Source organism: Felis catus, chromosome C2 (genome assembly GCF_018350175.1).
Source record: "Felis catus isolate Fca126 chromosome C2, F.catus_Fca126_mat1.0, whole genome shotgun sequence".
NCBI classification, from domain to species: Eukaryota; Metazoa; Chordata; class Mammalia; order Carnivora; family Felidae; genus Felis; species Felis catus.
In genome coordinates, this window is record NC_058376.1 from 158,119,986 (window position 1) to 158,142,778 (window position 22,793).

General features: G+C 37.1%; 1 protein-coding gene across 8 annotated transcripts in view; it reads left to right on the forward strand.

Moving 5' to 3' along the window:
* The window catches only part of TOPAZ1 (testis and ovary specific TOPAZ 1), a 102,630-nt gene extending 79,837 nt beyond the window's left edge, over positions 1–22,793 (forward strand). For all 8 annotated transcript variants that reach the window (XM_045037984.1, XM_045037981.1, XM_045037979.1 and 5 more), the window contains 4 exons: positions 10,579–10,743; positions 12,445–12,648; positions 18,287–18,470; positions 22,058–22,793. In XM_045037984.1, the coding sequence (XP_044893919.1) occupies positions 10,579–10,743; positions 12,445–12,648; positions 18,287–18,470; positions 22,058–22,277 (773 nt within the window). In that variant the 3' untranslated portion in view covers positions 22,278–22,793. The remainder of the gene's footprint in view (positions 1–10,578; positions 10,744–12,444; positions 12,649–18,286; positions 18,471–22,057) is intronic.

The window sequence follows — 22,793 nt, forward strand, 5'->3', positions numbered from 1 at the left end:
CAGTATGTGATCTAATCTGTAGAATGTTCCATGGTCACTCGAGAAGAATGTGTATACTCCAGCTTTAGGATGAAAAGTTCTGAATATATCTGTTAAGTCTATCTGGTCCAGTGTGTCATTCAAGGCTGTTGTTTCTTTGTTGATCTGCTTAGATGATCTATCCATTGTTGTAAGTGGCATGTTAAAGTCCTTTACTATTATTGTATTATTATCACTGAGTTTCTTTATGTTTGTTATTAATTGATTTATATATTTGGGCACATAAATGTTTACAATTGTTAGATCTTCTTGATAGGTAGGTCCCTTAATTATGGTATAATGCCCTTCTTCATCTCACATTACAGTCTTTGGTTTAAAATCTGGTTTGTCTAAGTATGGCTACTCTGGCTTTGTTTTGGCATCTGTTAGCATGATAAATCATTATCCATCCTCTCACTTTCAGTCTGTAGGTGTCTTTAGGTCTAAAGTGATCCTCTTAGGGGCACCTGGGTGGCTCAGTAGGTTGAGCGTCCCACTTCAGCTCAGGTCATGATCTCTCGGTTCATGAGTTCAAGCCCCGCATTGGGCTCTGTGCTGACAGCTCAGAGCCTGGAGCCTGCTTTGGATTCTGTGTCTCCTTCTCTCTCTGCCCCTCCCCTGCTCATGCTCTGTCTCTCAAAAATGAATAAATAAACTGGGGCGCCTGGGTGGCGCAGTCGGTTAAGCGTCCGACTTCAGCCAGGTCACGATCTCGTGGTCCGTGAGTTCGAGCCCCGCGTCGGGCTCTGGGCTGATGGCTCGGAGCCTGGAGCCTGTTTCCGATTCTGTGTCTCCCTCTCTCTCTGCCCCTCCCCCGTTCATGCTCTGTCTCTCTCTGTCCCAAAAATAAAATAAAAAACGTTGAAAAAAAATTAAAAAAAAAAGAATAAATAAACAAAAAAAGAAGTTTAAAAAAAAAAATAAAGTGATCCTCTTGTAGGCACCACGTAGATGGGTCTTGTTTGTTTATCCATTCTGATACCCTGTGTCCTTTGAGTTGAGCTTTTAGTCCATTATATTTAGAGCTATTATTGATAGATGTCAATTTGGTGACATTGTGTTATCTATAAAGTTGGTGTTTCTGGTGATGTTCTCTCTTCCTTTCTAGTCTTTATGCTTTTGCTCTTTTTTTCCCCACTTCAAAGAGTTCCCTTTAATATTTCTTGCAGGGCTGGGTTAGTGGTCATGAACTCCTTTAGTTTTTGTTTGGGAAACTGTCTTTCCTGTATTCTGCGTGACAGCCTTGCTGCATAAAGTATTCTTGGCTGCATACTTTTCCCATTTAGCACATTGAGTATATCGTGCCATTCTCTTCTGGCCTGCCAAGTTTCTGGACAGATCTGCTGCAAACCGATCTGTCTTGCTTTGCAGGTTAAGGATTTTTTTTTTACCCTTGCTTCTTTCAGGATTCCTTCTTTATATGAGCATTTTGTGAATTCGACTATGAGAGGTCTTGGTGATGACTGGCTTTTGTTGAATTTAATGGGAATTCTCTGTGGTTCTAATGGATTTGGATCTGTGTTCTTCCTTAGATTAGGGAGGTTTTCAGCTATAATTTGCTCGTATAAACTTTCTGCTCCTTTCTCTTTCTCTTTTTCTTCTGGGACTCCTATGATAGGAATGTTGTTGTGCTTTAAGGAGTCACTGAGTTCCCTAAGTCTGCATCCATGATCCGGTACCTTTCTTTCCTTCTTTTTTTCAGCTCCAGTATTTCCCATAATTTTATCTTCTGTATCACTCATTTGTTCTTCTGCTTCCTTGTTGTCATTACACCCAGTCGGTTTTGCATCTTAGTTATAATATTTTTTATTTTGACTGGACTAGTTTTTAGGTTATTTTATCTGTGCAGTAAGGGATTCTCTAGTGTTTTCTATGTTTTTCTCAAGCCCAGCTAGTATCCTTATAATTATTATTTTAAATTCTGATTTGGACATCTTACTTATATTTGTATTGATTAAATCACTGGCCATGATTTCATCCTGTTCTTTCTTTTGGTGTGAATTCATCCATCTTGTCATTTTGTCTGAGTCACTGGGTGTGTGTGGGGGGGGGGGGATTGTTAGGAGAGTTTGTCGTATTCCTGCTCCTGAGAGTAATGGCTATATTAAGAAGAAGTTCAAAAAAAAGAAAGAAAGGAAGGAAGCTAGATCCTAGGTGTATTTTCGTCTGCTTATTAAAAGAAAGTAGATTAAAAAAAAAAAAAAAGGCAGCTGGATCCTATCTCCCCTAGAGCTGAAGCTTTGCAGCACTCTGTGATCAGTAGACTTAGTGCATAAGAGGGGTTTGTGCTGGTCCCATGATGGTGGGGCCTGCAGTGATGATTCTCAGGTGGACTTGCTCCAGTGGAGATGCACAGCAGGGCCTTGGTGTAAGCTGCTGTTGCCTACGCTGGGTGGCACTGTTTTGCTCACTGAAGGACATCAGTGCCGGTGTGGGGGAGGGAGGGTAATGGCTTAGCCCCGCTCTCTCCTCCTTCCCCAGAGCAGGAAGCTCACACCCACCACTCTTTAGGAAGCTGGCACAGAAGAGCAGATATTCACCCCTTTTGTGTCCCCAGCTTCTGTCAGATTCTTGCCTTCACCCTGCCAGTGTCCGAGCTGTCTACCTGCCAGGTGACACTGTATTCCTATGTTTTATCTCAGGCACACAGGTGGGTTTCAAAACTCCAAGTTTTAGAGATCCAAGCTGCTCGGACCCGTGCTGACCCTCTGGGGGAGGCTTTCACTGTACTATTGCATTTGCTGGTTTGTTATAGAAAAATGGTCACGATACAGCTCAGCAGTTTGGAGTTTCTGTAAAGCACAGCACAGAATTGGCACCAAGATTTGCTTCCCCTGCTTGTGTCTTTGTTCCTATGCTTGAGAACAGGGCAACCCATGGGTGCTGCCAGTTGTTTTGTCCCCGCAGAGGCTGTGCGGCCACTCCCAAATGTACTCCTAGCAGGGGAACTGTTTCCTCCCATGTGACCCAGGGAATCCTCAGATCTTGCTGGCCTCTCCCAGGTCTTCATAGTCTTTCCCCACCGAGGCCACAAGGCACAACCATGGTGCAGACCTTCAAAGCTTCAGACTGTGCTCCACTGCTCTCCTTTTCCTAGTCAGTGGTCTTGGGGAAAGAGTTTTCTTGCGCAGTCCCCTGCGTGTGCTCGTCGCTCCACACTGCCCCCCACCTTTTCTCTTTCTTATATTCTCTCATCTCTCCATCATCAAGACTCCCTCCCCTTGACAGCACCTGCAGTTCTTTGCTTTCACCAATCAACTCTCCGTAGCTCCTATCTTCCACGATGTGGCCTTTTGTGGCCATTTTCTCCCTCTAGTTGTGCAGTTTTGCTCTCTCAGTCCTCAGATCGATTTCTTGGGTGCTCAGAATGATTGGATATTTATCTGGCTGTGTTCAAGGGACAAGGGAAGTTTAGGGTCCCCCTGCTCCTCTGCCATCTTATTTCTCTATATTTTTTCCTTTTGAAAACCTGTGCACTTATTACCTACTAAACTTTTTATAGAAGGGTTATACATTACTTGTGTTGGAGAAATGCAGAATATTTTACTCATTTTAGTTAGTGGAGGACTTTATGATGAGAAATCTATTGTTTTGGCTTTTCAGTTTGACATTTAAAACTCTTAGCACTAGTAGCTTGTATCTTGGCAAATGAACAATAAATTCCTGCCTTCTCCCCTTACCAGAGTAAAAAAAAAAAAAAAAAAAAAAAAAAGCCTTTAAACCATAATTTATAATCATGGCTTAGAGGCTGAAAAATAAGTGTCCTAGAATATACATTTTGTACAAAGTTATGCCATTTATTGAGAAGCTGCCTTTGAACTTTAAAATAAATGTTATTGCCTCAACATAAGTAACACATGTTCATTAGCAACCAGTAGGAAAAGGTAGATAAGAAAAACTGATGATAAAAATTCCTTATTCAGTCCACCCAGAAATGACTGTTAACCACTTTAACGTTACTACACAGACTCCTTTTGTACCTTGCATTGTTTTGTTCAGGGAACAGTCTTTCTTTTTTTTTTTTTTTTAATTTTTTTTTTAACGTTTATTTATTTTTGAGACAGAGAGAGATAGAGCATGAACGGGGGAGGGTCAGAGAGAGAGAGGGAGACACAGAATCCGAAACAGGCTCCAGGCTCTGAGCTGTCAGAGCCCGACGTGGGGCTTGAACTCACGGACCGCGAGATCATGACCTGAGCTGAAGTCAGACGCTTAACCGACTGAGCCACCGAGGCGCCCCTAGGGAACAGGCTTTCTGTGGACATCTTCTGTGTAAAGGAATGTTCTTCTATAACGTCACTTAATGGTATGCTTAGTTTTCCATCTTACGAAAAAATACATATAAGTGTATAAATGTAGATATATAAATATATCCATAGACCCACATTTCTTCATCTAGCTTGTTTCCAGATGTCCATCATAAATAATAATCCATGCTAAACATTCCTGCTAATATTACATCCTTAGGATAAATTCTGACAGTTGCTGGGTTAAAGGATAAGGCAGTTTAAAGCTTTTTGGTAAATGTTGGTAGATTTGCCCTTATTCCCATTCAGATTTGCATCAAGTTATCTTGAGTTTATTAGGAACCCTCCCTTTGTAAGAAAATCCTAGAGAACTATTACATAGGTATCTCTTCTATAAAGACATTGTCCTTTTAGGGGTCATAGGTGCATATAAACAGTCCAAGAGTTAGTGCCGAATATTATGGTTTTTAGTTGTCAGACAGACTGGTACTTTCCAGTCTATGCAATCCCTAATCTGGCCATTCAATACTTTCCATTCCAGGTCTTATCTCTGCAAGTGGAATATAAAAGTACCCTACACCTTTAGAAAGTTTGTAGTAATTAGTCTTACCAGCATGTGAAGATGCATGTTATGAAACACCCTCACCAATACTATTTCTTGAATACTATTTTTCTTTTCTCTTTGCTAGTTTGACAGAGAAAAAGTGATATTTGTTGCTTTACTTTGCATTTAATTGCTTATTAGAAAATTTAACTCTTTCCCCTTTTTACCATTTTTACTTATTCTTTTGTGGATTATTCATGTTCTTGGTCTGTTTTTTTTTTTTTTAATTTTTTTTCTTTTTACATTTATTTATTTTTTGATAGAGAGAGACAGAGCACAGTGGGGGAGGGTCAGAGAGAGGGAGACACAGAATCCAAAGCAGGCTCCAGGCTCTGAGCTGTCAGCACAGAGCCCGACGCGGGGCTCGAACTCACAAACTGCGAGATCATGACCTGAGCCGAAGTCAGACGTTTAACTGACTGAGCCACCCAGGCGCCCCTCTTGGTCTGTTTTCAAATTTTAATATATCTCTTCATTATTGATTTAATAATAATGTAATTATTTGCTATATACCAAGCATTGTGCTAAGTGTGTTACTTGTGTCATCTCATTTAATCAACACTAACCCTATTAAGTAGATGATGGTATCCCAAGATGAAGGCGCTGAGGCACAGAGAAGATCACACAGCAATTCCAATCTAGGTCTGATTGCAGAGTCCATATATTAAAACCTTATACCACTGTTATTTCCCTAATCTTTCATTTAAATGGACTTTGTAAAATTGCAACCAGGGAGGAAGCACAAACCACAGAAACAGACCTGGATCTGACCTAGTCAGCCACCTGAGCGAAGTGGTGATTCTGATCTTGTTTTTATAAATCTGAGACAGTAGTTCTCAAAGTTGGCCATCAGAACACCCTGAAAGATTGTTAAAACACAGATTGCTTGGTCCATTCCCAGATTTTCTGATTCATTAAATCTGGGATGGATCTTGGGAATTTGCATTTCTTACAAGTTCTCAGAGGTTACTGTTGATGATGCTAGTCTGGGACCTCACTTTGAAGACCACTACCCTATAGCTCTCTTGTGTGGGCATTTCTCACACCTCCCCTGTATCCCTAAACCACACTTCCTCAAGTCACTCCCCTAGTTTGTTAACCAGTGCTACAAGCATTACCATTTTTATTATGTATTATTTATGGATTTTCTACATTTAACTCTCTTTGTACCTTCCTAGGGAGGAAATGGCTGGAGATGTTTTTGTTTTAGATTTTTTTTTCTAGTTTTGTTGAGATATAATTGACATACAGCACTGTGTAAGTTTAAGGAGTATAGCATAATGACATATATGTTGTGAATTGTGATTGGCACAATAAATATAGTTAACATCCATCATCTCCTATAGATAGAAAAAAAAAAAGAAAAATACATTTTTTCCCTTGTGATGAGAACTCTTAGGATCTACTCTCAACAACTTTTCCTGGATGTCATACAGCAATGTTAACTATAGTCACCGTGTTATGGTACATTACATCTCCAGTATTCCTTACAACTGGAAGTTTGTGCCTTTTGACCACCTTCATCCATTTCCCCACCCCGCACCCCCACCTCTGGTAACCACAAATCCAATCTCTTTTTCTATGATTCTAAGATTTCACATACCAGTGAGATCATGCAGTGTTTCTCTTTCTGTATTTCACTTACTTCACTTTGCCTAATGCTCTCAAGGTCCATCTATATTGTTTTAGGCTAGACTTGTTTAAAGCATAGATGTGTGTGGTTTTTTTTGTTTATTTAGGAAAGTGTTACCCTTTTTTATATAGGAAATTTAGCATAAAGTTTAGCTTGAACACCTAGACCAGTGACTGCCACTGCAGTACTAATATAAGCATATAAACAATGTTAATATTTAAAAACTGCATCATCTTTATTTTCAATCAGTGGATAGCTCTGTTCAGAACAATGTTATGTTAGGCCAGGCCATGTTTAATCTCTGTTTTCATACAGCAGTTTCACTTATAACTACTTATGTAGGCATAGCCATTATTTAGGTCATTAACACTTCTTTCCCAGGTAATTTTCACCAAATGTGAACACTGGTCATTTTCAGTGATGGGCTATTCAATTTTTGTTAATTTCTTCTTTATACTTCTCTGTTTTAATTTTTTGTAGTGATTGTGTGTGTGTGTGTGTGTGTGTGTGTGTATACATATATGTGTGTGTGTGTGTGTGTGTGTGTATATAATGTTTATTTTTGAGAGAGAGAGAGACAGAATGCAAGCAGGGGAGGGGAAGAGAGAAAGGGATACACAGAATGCCAAGTAGGCTCCAGGCTCTGAGCTGTCAGTGCAGAGTCCAACAGGGAGCTCAAACTTCCAGACTGCAAGATCATGACCTGAGCCTAAGTCTGACGCTTAACCAACTGAGCCACACAGGCACCTCTGTGATCGTTTATATTTTTTAAATAAACATTATTTTAGGGGCACCTGGGTGGCTCAGTTGGTTAAGCGTCCGACTCTTGGTTTCAGCTCGGATCATGATCTCATGATCTCACACTTCGTGAGTTTCAGCCCCTCATCGGGCTTTGCGCTGACCATGCAGAGCCTGCTTGGGATTCATCCTCTCTGCCCTTCCTTCACTCTCTCTCTCTGTCTCTCTCAGAAATAAGTAAATAAACTTTAAAAAATAATTTTTTAAAATAAACATTATTTTAGAAGTAAATCAACCAGCTTGGCCTCATCCTGAACAGTATTTCTGAAATTGCCTGTTTAATGTGGTTTTTATACTTGATGCACTCTTTTATTGTTACAGTTTTTATAGTACACAATCAAATAGGTTATTAACATTATAATGTGATCTAAAAATCAGTTCAGGTACTTATCATCAATGATGTATATATCACACTTAGAAAATATTATACTGTAAATTATGTCCCTTTGTATTATGATAGTTTTACATATTAAAGATATTAGTCCTTCATCTGTTGCATATTTGCACATATTTTTCTCAGCTTTTCATTTTCCTTTAACTTTATGATTTTTTTTGCATTTTTGTTTTTCTTCTGTTGTCCACCTGACATTTTTTCTACCTAACATAAACTGTTTTTATTTTTTTAGTGTTCTCTTTTTAGTATAGCTTTTTATTTTTTTTAATATTTTTTTTTAGTATACGTGACACCAATGTTACGTTAGTTTCAAGTGTACGACATAGTGACATAGTGACTCAACATCTCTATACATTATGCTTATGTTCACTACAGCTATACGTCTGTCACCCATACAACACTATTACAATACCGTTGACTATATTCCCTTTGCTATACCTTTTATTCCCATGACTTTTTGTTTTGTATCATGGTTTAGGCACTCCTTAGCTATCTCAAAATTATATATTTACCCATGTTCTTCAAATTTTTTCATTCATTACTAGTTTTAAATTTTGATATGAAATGGGAACAAAATTGTATTTATTTCCCCAAAATGTCCCAACTCACCCTTTACTCGCTTATTTAAAATGCCACTTTTATCATTTATTAGAATCTTGTATCTGCTTAGGTGTGTTTCTATACTTGTCTTCTCTCCCAGGGATCTGTTTCTATGGTAGCACCAAACTCTTTTTAGTTAATGTAGCTTTAGAATATCTGTAATATCTATTTAGGCAACACCACTTTCACTCCTCTTTTCCAAATTATTGTTCACATTCTCAAGTGCTTATTCTTTTAGATGAATTTCAGCTATTGAGTTTTTCATATAGTTCTGTAAGGAAATTTGATTGGGATTATGTTAAATGTATATATTAAAAGAAGAAAGGTATCTTTAGATATTCTTTATGGTATATGTAGCATTCACTATGGTAGTCAAGGATAGTTATTTGATAGTGTCACTGACTAGCCTGGAAATTCATTCACTGCAGACCATCTTCATATTAATAGTCTTTATATTCTCAGTGCCTTGTATTCAAAATCTTGCATGAGTCAAATGACTAAATATGCATATGTTGGAAGGTAAGTGGATAAAGAATGGCTATTATAGAAAATTTGCTTGCATTTTGACTCAGACTTTTTAGACAAATGGAAAATATTCCCAACTGTCGAAGAGTGAAAAACATGAGGGTTAATGCAATAAGGACTTCTATCACCATAAAACTAGTATTAAAGTACACTAGTAAACTGGTTTTTGTTTTTGAAAATTTAATTCTCATAAGAGGTCTTATAAAATTTCTCAAAAGTGTTTATGCTGATAGAGTTGTGAATGGGGTGGATTAGTTAAAAGTCTAAATGACTACCCAATTACCAGTTTCAGTTAACTTTAGTACATAAAATGACCAGCTTATTCAGAGTTTTTAATATAGCTACACAATTTGGTAAGATTTCAAAATGAAGCTCCTAAAATACCATCTATTCTTTCAAAAACTGTGACCATTATTCTACCTTAACAATAAAAAATGAGTACTAAAGAACAGTGCAATTGTTGTGAGAAAGGTCCACATAGTCTACTTTTTATAAGTGTGACATATCTACCAGATAGATCATTAACAAAAAACAATTGAACTTATTTGATAAAAATAAAATTCAGTTTATAAGGAATGGTGATTTAGCGGTTTTACTTTGGGGAATTACGGGGGAAAATGGGAATTATGCTTAACCAATGATTTATGCAGTCTTTCAAAAGATAACAAGTTCATTTAAATTTCTCTATAAAGTAAAGTTTAAGCAGATTTGGAAGTAAATGAATGGAAATATCTGTTTAAATGAGCTAAGATTCATAAAGCACCAATATTTGTAAAACATTGCCTAACACATAGCATGAGGCAATTCAGTCAGTCAATCAGTCTGTCAGATGGGCTCTACTAATTTAAAAACTAGCTCCTGTTTTAAAGTTATACTGGATAATTAAGCCTTTATTTTGGCATTTGTGTACATGAATTACCAAATCTCCCTTCAATACTTTTTGTATTCACTGTGCTGGGAAGGCCCCCAAAGAAAAAGAAAACGTGACTCCTATACTTAGTACTGTTAAAAAATAGGGAAATATGATTCAAGTGTTATAACAACGTTTCGTTTATGTATCTGGTGTATGATGATTGAGAGAATTAGGCAAATGATAAAATATTGACATTTCTAATACTTTAGTACCTCAGTGTTCTGTATGATAGTCTCCTATTGTTTTTCTCAATGTGCAAATCAAGGCAGAAATTAAGGAACTTCAGCATTATAGGTAATATTCTCTTTTTTTTAAGCTGTATGAAGCGTGCATAAAAGTTTGTTATTTTGCTTTTATAACTTACATACATTATATATTGTGCACATATCAACTATCTTGTAATAAAAATTATGTAAGAAATTGGGGGGGGAAGCTGTTCCCCAAAATGCCAAAAACTAATTAATTTATGTATTCTTTATTATAAAATTGTTAAACTTGTCCACACAAATATTTTACATTATAACAAATAATTTACTACAAAAGAAACATTTTTGTCATGTAAAAATAAACATTAACCTTAGAGTTAAAAACTGAGTTAGTACACTTAGAAAAATGAAAAATTAAAAAATAAGTATAACAAAGTACTCATTTGTTTGTATCCCCTTAGGATAGTGACCATTACTATACAAGTTGTTTCTAATAAATTTGAGTTATTGTTATCTTTTCTGAATACACATACTTAAATTTTGATACTTAACAAAACATATTTGAAAACATTAGTTGTAATTATACTCTTAAGTGTGATTTACATAGTATAAAGTATTAGTACTTTTTTCTTTTTGGAAGAATCAGAATGGATCATCAATACACCACTGTGGCCTTGTGATAGACTGGATGTACTCAATCGACATAATCTGCTCTGTACAATTGCACATGAAATCTTGGCCAAGAGCCTTTATAGACAGACATTTGAAGTTTTGCAAAATCTACCAGGTTTTCAAAATTCTCAAGGTATGTTTTTTAAAAGCCTCAATTCTAATGTCCATCTGGTGTTTAAATAAGAAACCATTCTCCACCTGTTTTGGTTGAGTTTTATATTCCAGCATATATTTTTAATGAAATTATTTTCTGTAAAATGTGTTCTCTGCAAATTCAATGTTTTTCTTTTTTCTTTCTCTTTTTTGTTGTTTTTTTGTTTGTTTGTTTGTTTGTTTGTTTTTTCAAAAGCAGAGATGCTTACCTTTGGGTTGTCAGCCATTCCCTCCCTCAACTGTTTTCATCAGTCCCCTTTCCCTCTCTGTCAGGTCAGCAGCAAACAATAATGCCCCAGCAAGTTTTGTGTCGTAAAAGAATTCATTGCATTAGAATAATGAAGAATACTTTTTCTTTTATTACTTAACATTAAATACAGAGCTTAGTTTCCATTACCTTGGAACAAAGGAAAATATGAAATAAATGGAAGAAATGACAAGTTCAAAGAAAAGGAATATTAATGTGGACAATAGTAGGTAGTGTTCTCGAATCCTGACACTCAAGTTTTATGTAGACCAGAGGGGGTCCATGTTAAGGGAAACATGAGCAAAAGCTTTGGATCAAAATGAACCTGAGTAATGCTTTCAGAGTGGCAAGTTGCCACTTCATGAGAATGTTAACCTGAGGGCCTCCCACAGTGCTTTATCAGAGTACATGTTCTAGGAAAGTTCCATTGGTGGAGATGTTTAGGAAGAGACTAAAAGGTAAGGAGATTAACTTCTTGCTTAGGCCTGGATCACTAAAGGGTGCTACAGATGAAGTGATAAAGACCAAAATCTAGGTCATAGATTGAACTGACAATACAGGGAATAAAAGATTTCACAGTCTCCAAGGTGACTTCACTTTCTTCTAAGTGAGGAATTGAAAGAAGGATAAATATCTTAATAAAGGATTTGTTTTTAATTTGAGAGAGAATATTAGAGGCGGTGGTTTATTTTTAGTCATGGGAAATTAAGTCTGAGGTCTGAACTGTAGACAGTGCAAACAGAACTGTGCAAGTCATTCATTTGGGAGAGCAGATGCAGTCGCAGGTGGAATCACAGACAGCGGTGTTAATGTAGCCTCTGCGATAGTTGTCAAGCTTCCTTTTTTTTTTTTTAAGCATAATTTATTGTCAACTTCACTAACATACATGTATACAGTGTGCTCTTGGCATCAGGAGTAGATTCTTGTGATTCATCATTTACACACAACATCCAGTGCTCATCCCAACAAGTTACCTCCTCAGTGCCCATCGTCCATTGTCCCCTGCCCCCACCTCCGCATCCACCCTCAGTTTGTTCTCTGTATTTGAGAGTCTCTTATGGTTTGCCTCCCTCTCTATTTGTAACTTTCTTTTTCTCTACTGTTCCCCCATGGTCTTAAGTGTCTCAAATTCCACATATGAGTGAAAACAGGTATCTGTCTCTGCCTGACTTACTTCACTTAGGATAATACCCTCTGGTTTCACCCACATTGTTACAAGGTTCCTTTCTTCTTCTTTGTTCCAAAGTAAATGAAGGAGGTTTCTTTTGTTGAATGCTTGTTTCTTAGAGAATATATGATTGCATTTTAGCGACTGTGACTCCCATAGTGGGTAGGAAAATCCCAACAGGAGCAAAGGGAAAAGAAAAGCAGTGAGAGAGGGAAGATTGAGAGACTAAGATAGATTGATTTCATTATATCCTTTTTGTTTTCCAGAAACTGTGGAGGTCTCACAGTACAGCCTTCTTTTTAATAAACTTCTAGATGCCTGTATAGAAAGCAACAGTCTTGGTATGTCATCCTCCGTGGCAGACTTCATGATTTCAAAGAACATCCCTATTGAGCTCTCCTTTCTTAGAAGATTAATTACTTCTTTGGGAAGGAGTTGTTTATGGCTCAAAGCCAGAACCCACTACAAAAGTAAGTTGCATTTTAAAAATTTATATTTGAAATCTTGGTTTTGACTTCGATTTTCTAACCAAGAATCCTTGCATAGTGTCTATGACTAGGCATTTAAATATGTAAAAGGAGCAGTTGATACACAATCAAAGATAATGGTGTACACAGATCTGTTCTCTCTTTTGAAACGTGTTCTTTCTCGTTTCTAATTACTATATCTTTATTTCTTTGCACATTAGTATGCCCACTTGAGGGTGCACAAAGGAAATAAAGAATTTCAACCAGTTGACATAGCTTATAAATATATAGGAGTAAAACAATAGGAATATTTATATATTTTATTCATGCCTGCTATATCCCTGATCTTTATAATTCATAAGTTAGAATATTTTATAGCAGGCCACATAAGAAGTACAGAGGCTGCCATTACAATGAACACGACACATAGGTTTTTCACGTGGTTCCTAGTAAAAGAACTTTATTAATCTATTTACAGTTGTTTCTCTCTAACCAATAAGCCTGGAAAACTAATGCTTTCTCTAGTCCCAGCCACCTCATAGGTATTTGAATTGGAAGTAATTTCATGTAGAGTCGAGATCCAGAAAACACTTCTGCCTTCCTGCAGTAGTTTGTCCTAAATTTACGTTTCTATCACTGCCACGTATCTAACAAACATTCGAGTACCTACTGCATGTCACCGCTGTGCCAGATTTGCCAAACATCCCAGCCACCCCTGCCAGCCCAGAAACCTCTCTGAACTTGGGAGTGTTTTTCACACTACCAGCTGTTTAGCAGGTGGTAACTTTTCCCCAATGAAATAGGAAAGAAAACATTAGCATACATTACAGGTGGTAAGATGAAGTATTATTTGATAAAATTTTCATTTCAGTTACATACATCCATATATGTGTACCAGGTCAATATGTAAAATGTACCTCTTATTGTAGGTTACAATCAAAAGAAGTTTTAAAAGCAGAATTTTTTTAGGGGCACCTGGGTGGCTCAGTGCGTTAAGCGCCTGACTCTTGATTCAGCTTGGGTCATGATCTTACATTTTGAGGGACCAAGCCCCACATTGGTCTCTGTGCTGACAGCATGGAGCCTGCTTGGGATTCTCTCTCTCTCTCTCTCTCTCTCTCTATCTCTGCCTCCCCCCTCTCAAAATAAATAAATAAAATTAAAAACAATTTTTTAAAATGATCAGAAATTCAGAGGAAACGTAGATTTGTTTATTCATAAACACCTCATTTCAACTTATGTTTCAACTCCTTATACTATTTCCCTGCAGATTACTAGAAATCACACACACAAAGTATATATATACTACTTTTTGCTGTAACTTCTTTATTTTAGTTTTTAGAATCAGTGGGGTTATTTATTTTCAAAATAATTGTGCGATTTGGGGACCATGCCATAGAAGGTGTTTCTCTGCCATAGGAACAAAACATAAACTTGGAAACACTTAGATGAGATTTCTATGAATCTCTGTTTCTTAGTTGGAAATAAAATTCTGTTTTAAAGCAGCTAAACTTAATCATTTGTAAAAATTTTTATTAACAATTTTATTGAGATATAATTCAAATTCAGTTCACCCATTTACAGTGGTCTTAAGGTATTCATAGTTCGTGCAATCACACTGAGTGTGGAGCCTGCTTGGGATATTCTCTCTCTCTCCCTCTCCCTCTCCCTCTCCCTCTCCCTCTCCCTCTCCCTCTCCCTCTCCCTCTCCCTCTCCCTCTCCCTCTCCCTCTCCCTCTCCCTCTCCCTCTCTCCCTCCTCCCCTCTCCCTCTCTCCCTCCTCCCCTCTCCCTCCTTCCTTCCCTGTGTCTGTCTCCCCAACTCATGCTCTCTCTCTCTGTCTCAAATTAAAAATGATAATAATTTAAATACATCTATGCCTAGGGGCACCTGGGTGGCGCAGTCGGTTAAGCGTCCGACTTCAGCCAGGTCACGATCTCGCGGTCTGTGGGTTCGAGCCCCGCGTCGGGCTCTGGGCTGATGGCTCGGAGCCTGGAGCCTGTTTCCGATTCTGTGTCTCCCTCTCTCTCTGCCCCTCCCCCATTCATGCTCTGTCTCTCTCTGTCCCAAAAATAAATAAACGTTGAAAAAAAATTAAAAAAAAAATAAATAAATACATCTATGCCTAATTTCATATGCAGTGAACTACTGGGACTTATGCAGGTTAGGTATAGGGCTAAGAGTATTTTTGGTATTTTTAATGTGCCTGAGTTACAAAACGAAAAGAGTAATGTATATTCACCAATCAGTCTTCAAAAACATCTTATTACCTGACAATGCTGACATTTCAGATATCATTGGAACTCTCTAGGTTTATCTTCACACATAGTTAACACTCTAGAAAAGCGTTATAATTGGTCCAGTAGTACTGGATTTTAGGCTGATGGCTTTTTCATCGAGGCACTTGTTAAGACTGTGGTGCCAATGCCTTTGTTTTGCTTTTTTAAAAAATATTTTGTATAGCTTTACTGAAATAATTTCACATACCATAAATTTCAGCCATTTAGGCAATGCATTAGTGTTTATTATATTCACAGAATTGTGTAGCCAACACCACAATCTAATTTTAGAACATCTTCAGCACCTCCAAAAAAGAAACACATTAGCATTCCCTGAATGCCTCCTGCTGACCAGACAACAACTAATTGACTCTATTTCTGTAGATTTGCAAATTTGGGGCATTTCACATAAATGAAATCCTTCAATATGTAGTTTTTTATGACTAGCTTCGTGTAATTAATGTAATATTTTCAAGGCTCATCCTGTTATAGCGTGTATCAATACGTCATTCCTTTTTATTGCTGAATAATATTCCATTGTATGGGATTATCCATCCATCCTTTAATGGACATTTGAGTTGTTTCTAGTTTTTAGTTATTATGAATAACACTGCTGTATTCACATACAAGTTTTTGTGTGGACATATATTTTTATTTCTCTTGGGATCAAAGTGGCTGGCTCATATAAATCTGTTTTTAACATTTTAGGAAACTGCCAAATCTGCTTTTCCAAAGATGCAGTATCATTTTGTATTTATATACCCACTACCCAAATTTGAGATTTCCAGTTTCCTCACATCCTCACCAACACTTGTTACACTGTGTTTTTTATTTTAGACTTCCTGTGGATATAAAGTGGTATCTCATTGTGGTTTTGATTTGCATGATCCTAGTGACTTTTTCAAGTACTTATTAGCCATTTGTGTATTTTCTCTGGATAAATGTCTGTTAAATCCTTTACCCATTTTTTTCTTTGCACATTTTTTAATTGTTTTTTTTATTATTGAGTTGTAAGAATACATGCACATAATATACATATATATACATATATGTACATATACACACACAACACACACAACACACACACACACACACACACACACACTCTGGATGCAAGTCCCATGTCAGATACATGAATTTCAAATATATTTTTTTTCCAGTCTGTCAGTTGTCTTTCCTTTCTTAATGGCTTGGCTCTGCTTTTATTTTCAAACTAATCATAAAGAAACTGTCCAGGGACAGTAAAATTGCCTTCCTGATGCTCCTGATTTGTTCTCCCTAGTCCTAAAAATACTGATTTTCTCTCAGCCAAAAAGTCAGGAAGGGGAGATGTTAGTGCGTCTTTCCAGTATGTTTCCCTCCCCTAAAACTGAATAGGAATATTTTTCTTTTCATACTTGCTTTTAGAGGAAAAATAATGTTGGTAAATTTCTACTCAGTTTGTTATTTTTTGTTTTCCTCTTCCGGTCAGCAAAGTAAAACAAGAGTGTATGTAAATTATACCTATCAATAGTCAGAAAGTTAATGAGTCAATAGTATGTTAATCCTGCAAGCGACCTAGGGAGTGGAACTACCTAGTAGTTAGGAATCCGAGATCTGGAGTCAGAGGCTGGGGTGATTGCCAGAGCCCTTCACCTAATGTAGGAGTCAGTATACCTGATTTCAAAGGTAGTACTGTCAGTTAAAATGAGGGAAAAATTATGTGTTTATGTTTAACACAGGTACCTGGCACATAGTAGGCCCCCAAAGGTTAGCAGTCATCATCCACATTAGATTTCTTGAAGAAACTTACTTTTTTTTTTTTTAATATTTACTCATTTTTGAGACAGAGACACAGAGAGAGAGAGAGAGAGAGAAAGAGAGAGAGAGAGAGAGAGACCTCCAGTGTGACTGGGGAAGGGGCACAGAGAGAGGGAGACCCAGAATCCGAAGCAGGATCCAGGCCCTGAGCTGTCAGCACAGAGCCTGGTGCGGGCTCAAAAGCCCAAACCTTGAGATCATGACTTGAGCCAAAGTTGGACGCTTAATCAACTGAGCCACCCAGGTGCCCCTAAAGAAACTTATCTTAACACAACATTTTAAACAAATTTTACATATTGGTTTCAGTGAATTATGACAGTATAATATTGTTTATATACAGTTTAGATACCCCAAGACTTCAGGGGTTTTCCGTATAGATCATTTGTAATAAGCACCTAAACAGTTTATTTTTTTTAATTTTTTTTTCAATGTTTATTTATTTTTTGGGGGACAGAGAGAGACAGAGTATGAATGGGGGAGAGGCAGAGAGAGAGGGAGACACAGAATCGGAAACAGGCTCCAGGCTCTGAGCCATCAGCCCAGAGCCCGACGCGGGGCTCGAACTCACAGACCGCGAGATCGTGACCTGGCTGAAGTCGGACGCTTAACCGACTGCGCCACCCAGGCGCCCCTAAACAGTTTAAAAGTTAAATCTCTTTTCTTGAAAAGTAAAATTTTTAGAACATTACTTGGTGAGTATAGCTACAACACATTGACCATCTACAGGAAAGATACATATTTTAAGATAGTATTTTAGTTTCATATCTAAATAGTGCTTAGCTCAATGCCAGACATAGAGTAGGAACAGTACATGTGTTTTTTCCATTTTTATTTTATTAATTTATTTTAATTTAAATTTTAGTTAACATACAATGCAGTATTGGTTTCAGGAGTAGAATTTAGCGACTAGTCACTTACATACAACATCCAGTGCTCATCCCAACAAGTGCTCTCCTTAATGCCCATCACCCACTCACCTCCCTCCATTATCCCTCAGTTTGTTCTCTTATTGTTGAGTCTCTTGTGGTTAGAACAGTAAATGTTTATTATACAAACTATAACAGCAGTATAAATAAGTGCTAAAAAATAGCATAATATATATGACAAAATCTTCAAATTATAATTTCTTTTTTTCTACATTTTGGATTCATAATTCAAGATAGGCAATAATTACAAATCTGTGTAGCTGCTATTAGACCAGATCCCATTAAAATAAAACCCAAGTCGCTATTCTGGTTTTTTAGTTATTCTATAATTATGTTGTATTGATTGACTATGGCTTGAAATAAATGGTCACTTACCACGATGAGGCTCAAAAGTCATTTTTAGGAGAGTTTTTTAAATATATTTTTTTACTTCATATTTAATGTTTCAAAAGTATTTTACAAAGAATAATTTCCCATGTATTAGGATAAGCTCACCACCATATAATTTGTATAATAAACCTACTAATGTGAAGAAACATTCTATGATGTAAGTAATTATCACCTGTGGATATTTTGGAAATCTAGTTTTTCACTTGTTGGGGTTTAATAAAGTTTGATCTGTTATTTGATTTCCAGGTGCTCTTTCACTGGGTTGCTATCCACCATTGGAGGGAAATTTATACCGAAAACTTCTACTGATTCCTTCTTATTTATCTGAGATTGAAATGCTTTTAGCTATTGAAATCTTCCTGGTATCTAATGCTAGTAGTATTCAGAGTCCTGGAACTTCTACACAGATGCTGCAGATAGTTTTGAAAAGGTTGGTTGATATAACTTCTAATTGCATGCTAAAAGCAGATCATTACACCTGCCCTAGGATGTAAATGTTTATCTCTACTTTATATTTTGTAATATATATTTTATATATTTTTAGGCATAAATATTTTCATATATACACAAACACATTTCTACACATATGTGTGTGTGTGTATACACATACATATTCATATATATGTATATACTTGTGTTTGTATGCATTTACAAATTTTGGTAACATTTAAATTGAGCAAGGATTTGACCGGAGACTTAAAACGAACAAGCTGATAGCATTTAATAAACACGTTAACAACTCCAAAGATGCTGTTCAAAGAGATGGGCCTTCTTTAGGTATGCATCTTTCTTGTGCACTGATGGTTTTGAGATAGATATCTAAGTTATTTACCTTTTTGGTCAACACAGAAGATCTAAGAACCAGGTCTAAAAGGAAAATATGTGATAGTTTTTTGGTTCAGTCAAGAATTTGGTTCAGTCAAGAATTCTGTTGAGGGGCGCTTGGGTGGCTCAGTCAGTTAAGCATCTGACTTTGGCTCAGGTCATGATCTCACAGTCCGTGAGTTCGAGCCCTGCATCAGGTTCTACACTGACAGCTCGGAGCCTGAAGTCTGCTTCAGATTCTGTGTCTCCCTCTCTCTCTGCCCCTCCCCAACTCATACTCTGTCTCTCTCTCTGTCTCTCAAATATAAAATGTAAAAAAAATTTTTTTAAGAATTCTGTTGAAAATAAAGCCATCAGCCTAGTGTCTATATTTAAAATGTTACAAATGCATACAATTTAGCTGTTGGACCAGACTGGTATCTCTTTAAATAATTTTTTCAAAGTCCCAGAATTTAGACTTACACCACTCCCAATTTCTTGTTAGCCTATCCAGGAAACTAATAAAGATCTCATGGAACTCCTGTTTTGAGGGTTTCTTGACAAGAATTTTGCTTCAGTTTAATGGTATCATAAACCACATCATCAGATTGGATATTCTTTCTATCTATCTATCTATCTATCTATCTATCTATCACTGTGTATAAATTATCCCAAAATGTAGTGGCTTAAAACAGCAAATATTATGTTAGTTTTTGTGGGTCAGGAATTTTGGAGTAGCTTAGCAGTATGGTTATGGTTCAGATTCTCTGAGGTAGTTGGTCAGGAGGTAAAGTCACCTACCTGATGGCTTGACTGGGACTGGAGGATCTGTTTCCTAGATGGCTCACTCACGTGCCTGTTGCCAGGAATCCTCAGTTGCTTGAGTGTCTTTATGACACTCTGAGTGAGTGATCCAAGAGAAAAAAGACAAGGAGGAAGCTACAGTGCCTTTCATAAGCTATATCAAGAACTGGAAAGGCTCTGAATTTTACCCTAATTGCAGGCTGACAGTGTCCTGGATCCTAGCATAAGACGTAAGACTCTTGCTTGCACTAGAGACAGAGGATGTTATTACTTATGTACAGCAAGCACTATGATTGTATGCATATCTGTGTCTCTGGTTTTGCTCCCAAGTCCCACAGAGGGGCCCTGGTGGATACCTGCACAGGTACTGGGCCCTCTTACAGAAGAGGAATCTTGAACTTTGGGGAACCTAAGTCTCTTACTATAAATGATAAGCATGCCTGCCCTGTTGCTCTGCAGGGAAACACCATCACTATCTTGTAAGGCTGTAAGCAAACCTATCGTTTGCTCCAGAGGGAGGACCTATCTGTCTTTCAAGGTTGTTCACTATATAAACATGCTTGAAATTCAGAACAAGAAGTAGTTACTGTCTCTGTCCTCAAAACTTCCAGAAATTCAGGGACCCAGGAAGAATTGTCATCTGATAACCTAGTGTCCAGAGTTACACAGTCATTTCTGCTTTGTTCCATATGTGATAAGCAAGTCATTTGTTTAAGGTTTTATTTTTTAAATAATCGCTACACCCGGTGTGGGGCTCCAACTCACAACCCCAGCTGAGCCAGGCAGGCACCCTTATCCTATATGTGATAAACGAGTCATTTAATCTAGCCCATACTTAAAGGGAGGAGAATTATGAAATAATTTATTTTAGGTCGACAATATTTTAAAAACTCACTAAATTAGCTTTATTGATATAGGTCTTTTCTGAGGGCCTCCTTGTTTACTACTATGCACTGTAAGTGGCATGAGGAATCTTGGCTCCCCATCTTCCTAATGAGGGTTTGGTTTTCTCAGGATTCCCCACACATATGCAGCCTTTTTACTCATTGTTGAACTTGGTTGCTATTTGTGACCTCAGTGCAAATTAGTGACATGCCTAGATCTTTAATTTTGTCCTAACCAATACTATTTCTCTTATTATCGTCATCATCATACTGAGCCTTGCCTTGCTATACTAACCTCTCTGAGAGAATCTATGCATCTTTAGACTTTCAGAAACTGCACATAGTTGGCATATGCCCGGTCTACCAGATCCCAGGCACCAGTTTCTAAGCCAGAATGTAGTAGAAGGTGCCTGACCAATCTTTCCTCTCTGTGACAAGTTTCTGTTCTAAGTTGAAGTCCTCACTCCCACCACTCTGCACCATACTAAGGTATTGATGTGGGTAGGCTCACTCTTGGACCTTGCTGTTGGGTCCTACAGGTGCCAAGAGCAGGATACAGTGAACATAAAGAACAACTGATGCCTAATGTAACAGCCACATCTCTATTTTAAATACTTCCCACTCCAGGGATGCTTGGGTGGTTCAGTTGCTTAAGCTTCTGACTTCAGCTCAGGTCATGATCTCTCAGTTCATGAGTTCTAGCCCAGCATAGGGCTCTGTGTTGACAGAGCCTAAAGCCTGCTTTGGATTCTGTGACTTCCTCTGTCTCTGCTCTCCCCACCCTCAAAAATAAGTAAACATTAAAAAATGTATGTACTTCCCATTCCCTATCCCTTATGATAAACAGCCATAAGGTATGAATTTTATGAAAGTTGGAGACTGGTAAAAGAGTTATTAGAAAAGTAAGTCTGAGCACTTAGTGAAGAATCTTAAATCAAGACTAAATAAAATAACTGGAAATTTAGTAAAGGTACACAGCGACAGTTCCAAATGTTAGCTACCTATTACATATATGCTTATAATTAAAAATAGCTAATATCAAGGTAAAACATATGACCATTAGTAACTCCAAACTTGATTAAACTCAATGTTTTTGTACATATTACAATAAATAGTTACAGTTATTAATTTTCAAAATACAAAGAGGTTATTATCTGTGTTCTAGATTAGTGTTTTTCAAACTGTAGGTTGTAGCCTATTTGGTTGGTGAAATCAGTTCAGGGGATTGCAACATTATTACAAAACTAAAAGGGAGTAGAAAATAGAGTACATTGTCATAAGGGTAATAAGTCTTGTTCTGTGAAACTCTTATTTCCATTTTGATGTGGAGGGTATACACCGGGTCACAATATAAAGTGTGTTTCTTGCTGTGTGTTATGTTCAAACAAGTTTGAAAGGCACTGTTAGAAGAATATAGTAAAAAGATTCTTATAGCTTAGTACCAGGAAATGCAAAGTACTGTCTTTTGGAGAAACGATAGAACTCCTTTTTAAGTTTCTGACTTCGGGAGGTGTTCACTTTGTAGATGTGAAGAAGACAAATCTCGGAGTAAGGATGATTATCAAGCTGCAGTGGAAAGACTAATTATGGCTGCTCGTATATCGGACCCAAAGCTCTTCATTAAGCACATGACCGTCAATGTTAATAAGGAACAGGTTTATAGTTTGGAACATTGTTCTGCCCTGAAATGGTTGAAAGATAATATGAAGTGGGCTGGAAAGGTTTGGCTTTTCAATAACCATTAGTTAATAAAGGCTTTTTTTTTTTTTTTAAGTTCAAGTAATCATTGTTGAAAATGCAATAAAAGTAAAGACAATTTTCACTATATTCAGCTTTTGCCCTTTATTGGTTTATAGTAAGTTAATAGTTTCCAAACACTGCCAGAGACCAGCTCCAGCAACCAGGGAGGGGTTCCCGAAGGAAGAACAGCGTCGGTGAAAATAAAACTAAAATAAAAAACTGGAAAATAAAAAACTAAAATAAAAATGGACACAGACAACAGCAGTGTGTTGAACTGACCAATTTATTGTACCAAGCGTGGCATTATATATGCTAGTGATTTCCTTGTAGCATATGTCATCTATGTTTTTCTAACATTACCTAATTTTGAAAATGTTTCTATGTATCATCACCCAATAAGGAATAACATGATTGTTTTCTCATAACGTTCCCTCCTGCCCTTTGCTTATTAATTTCTTTCATTGTTTTTATTATGTATCTATGTTTATCTCTAATCTATAAAGTATTTGCTTTGCTGTTTT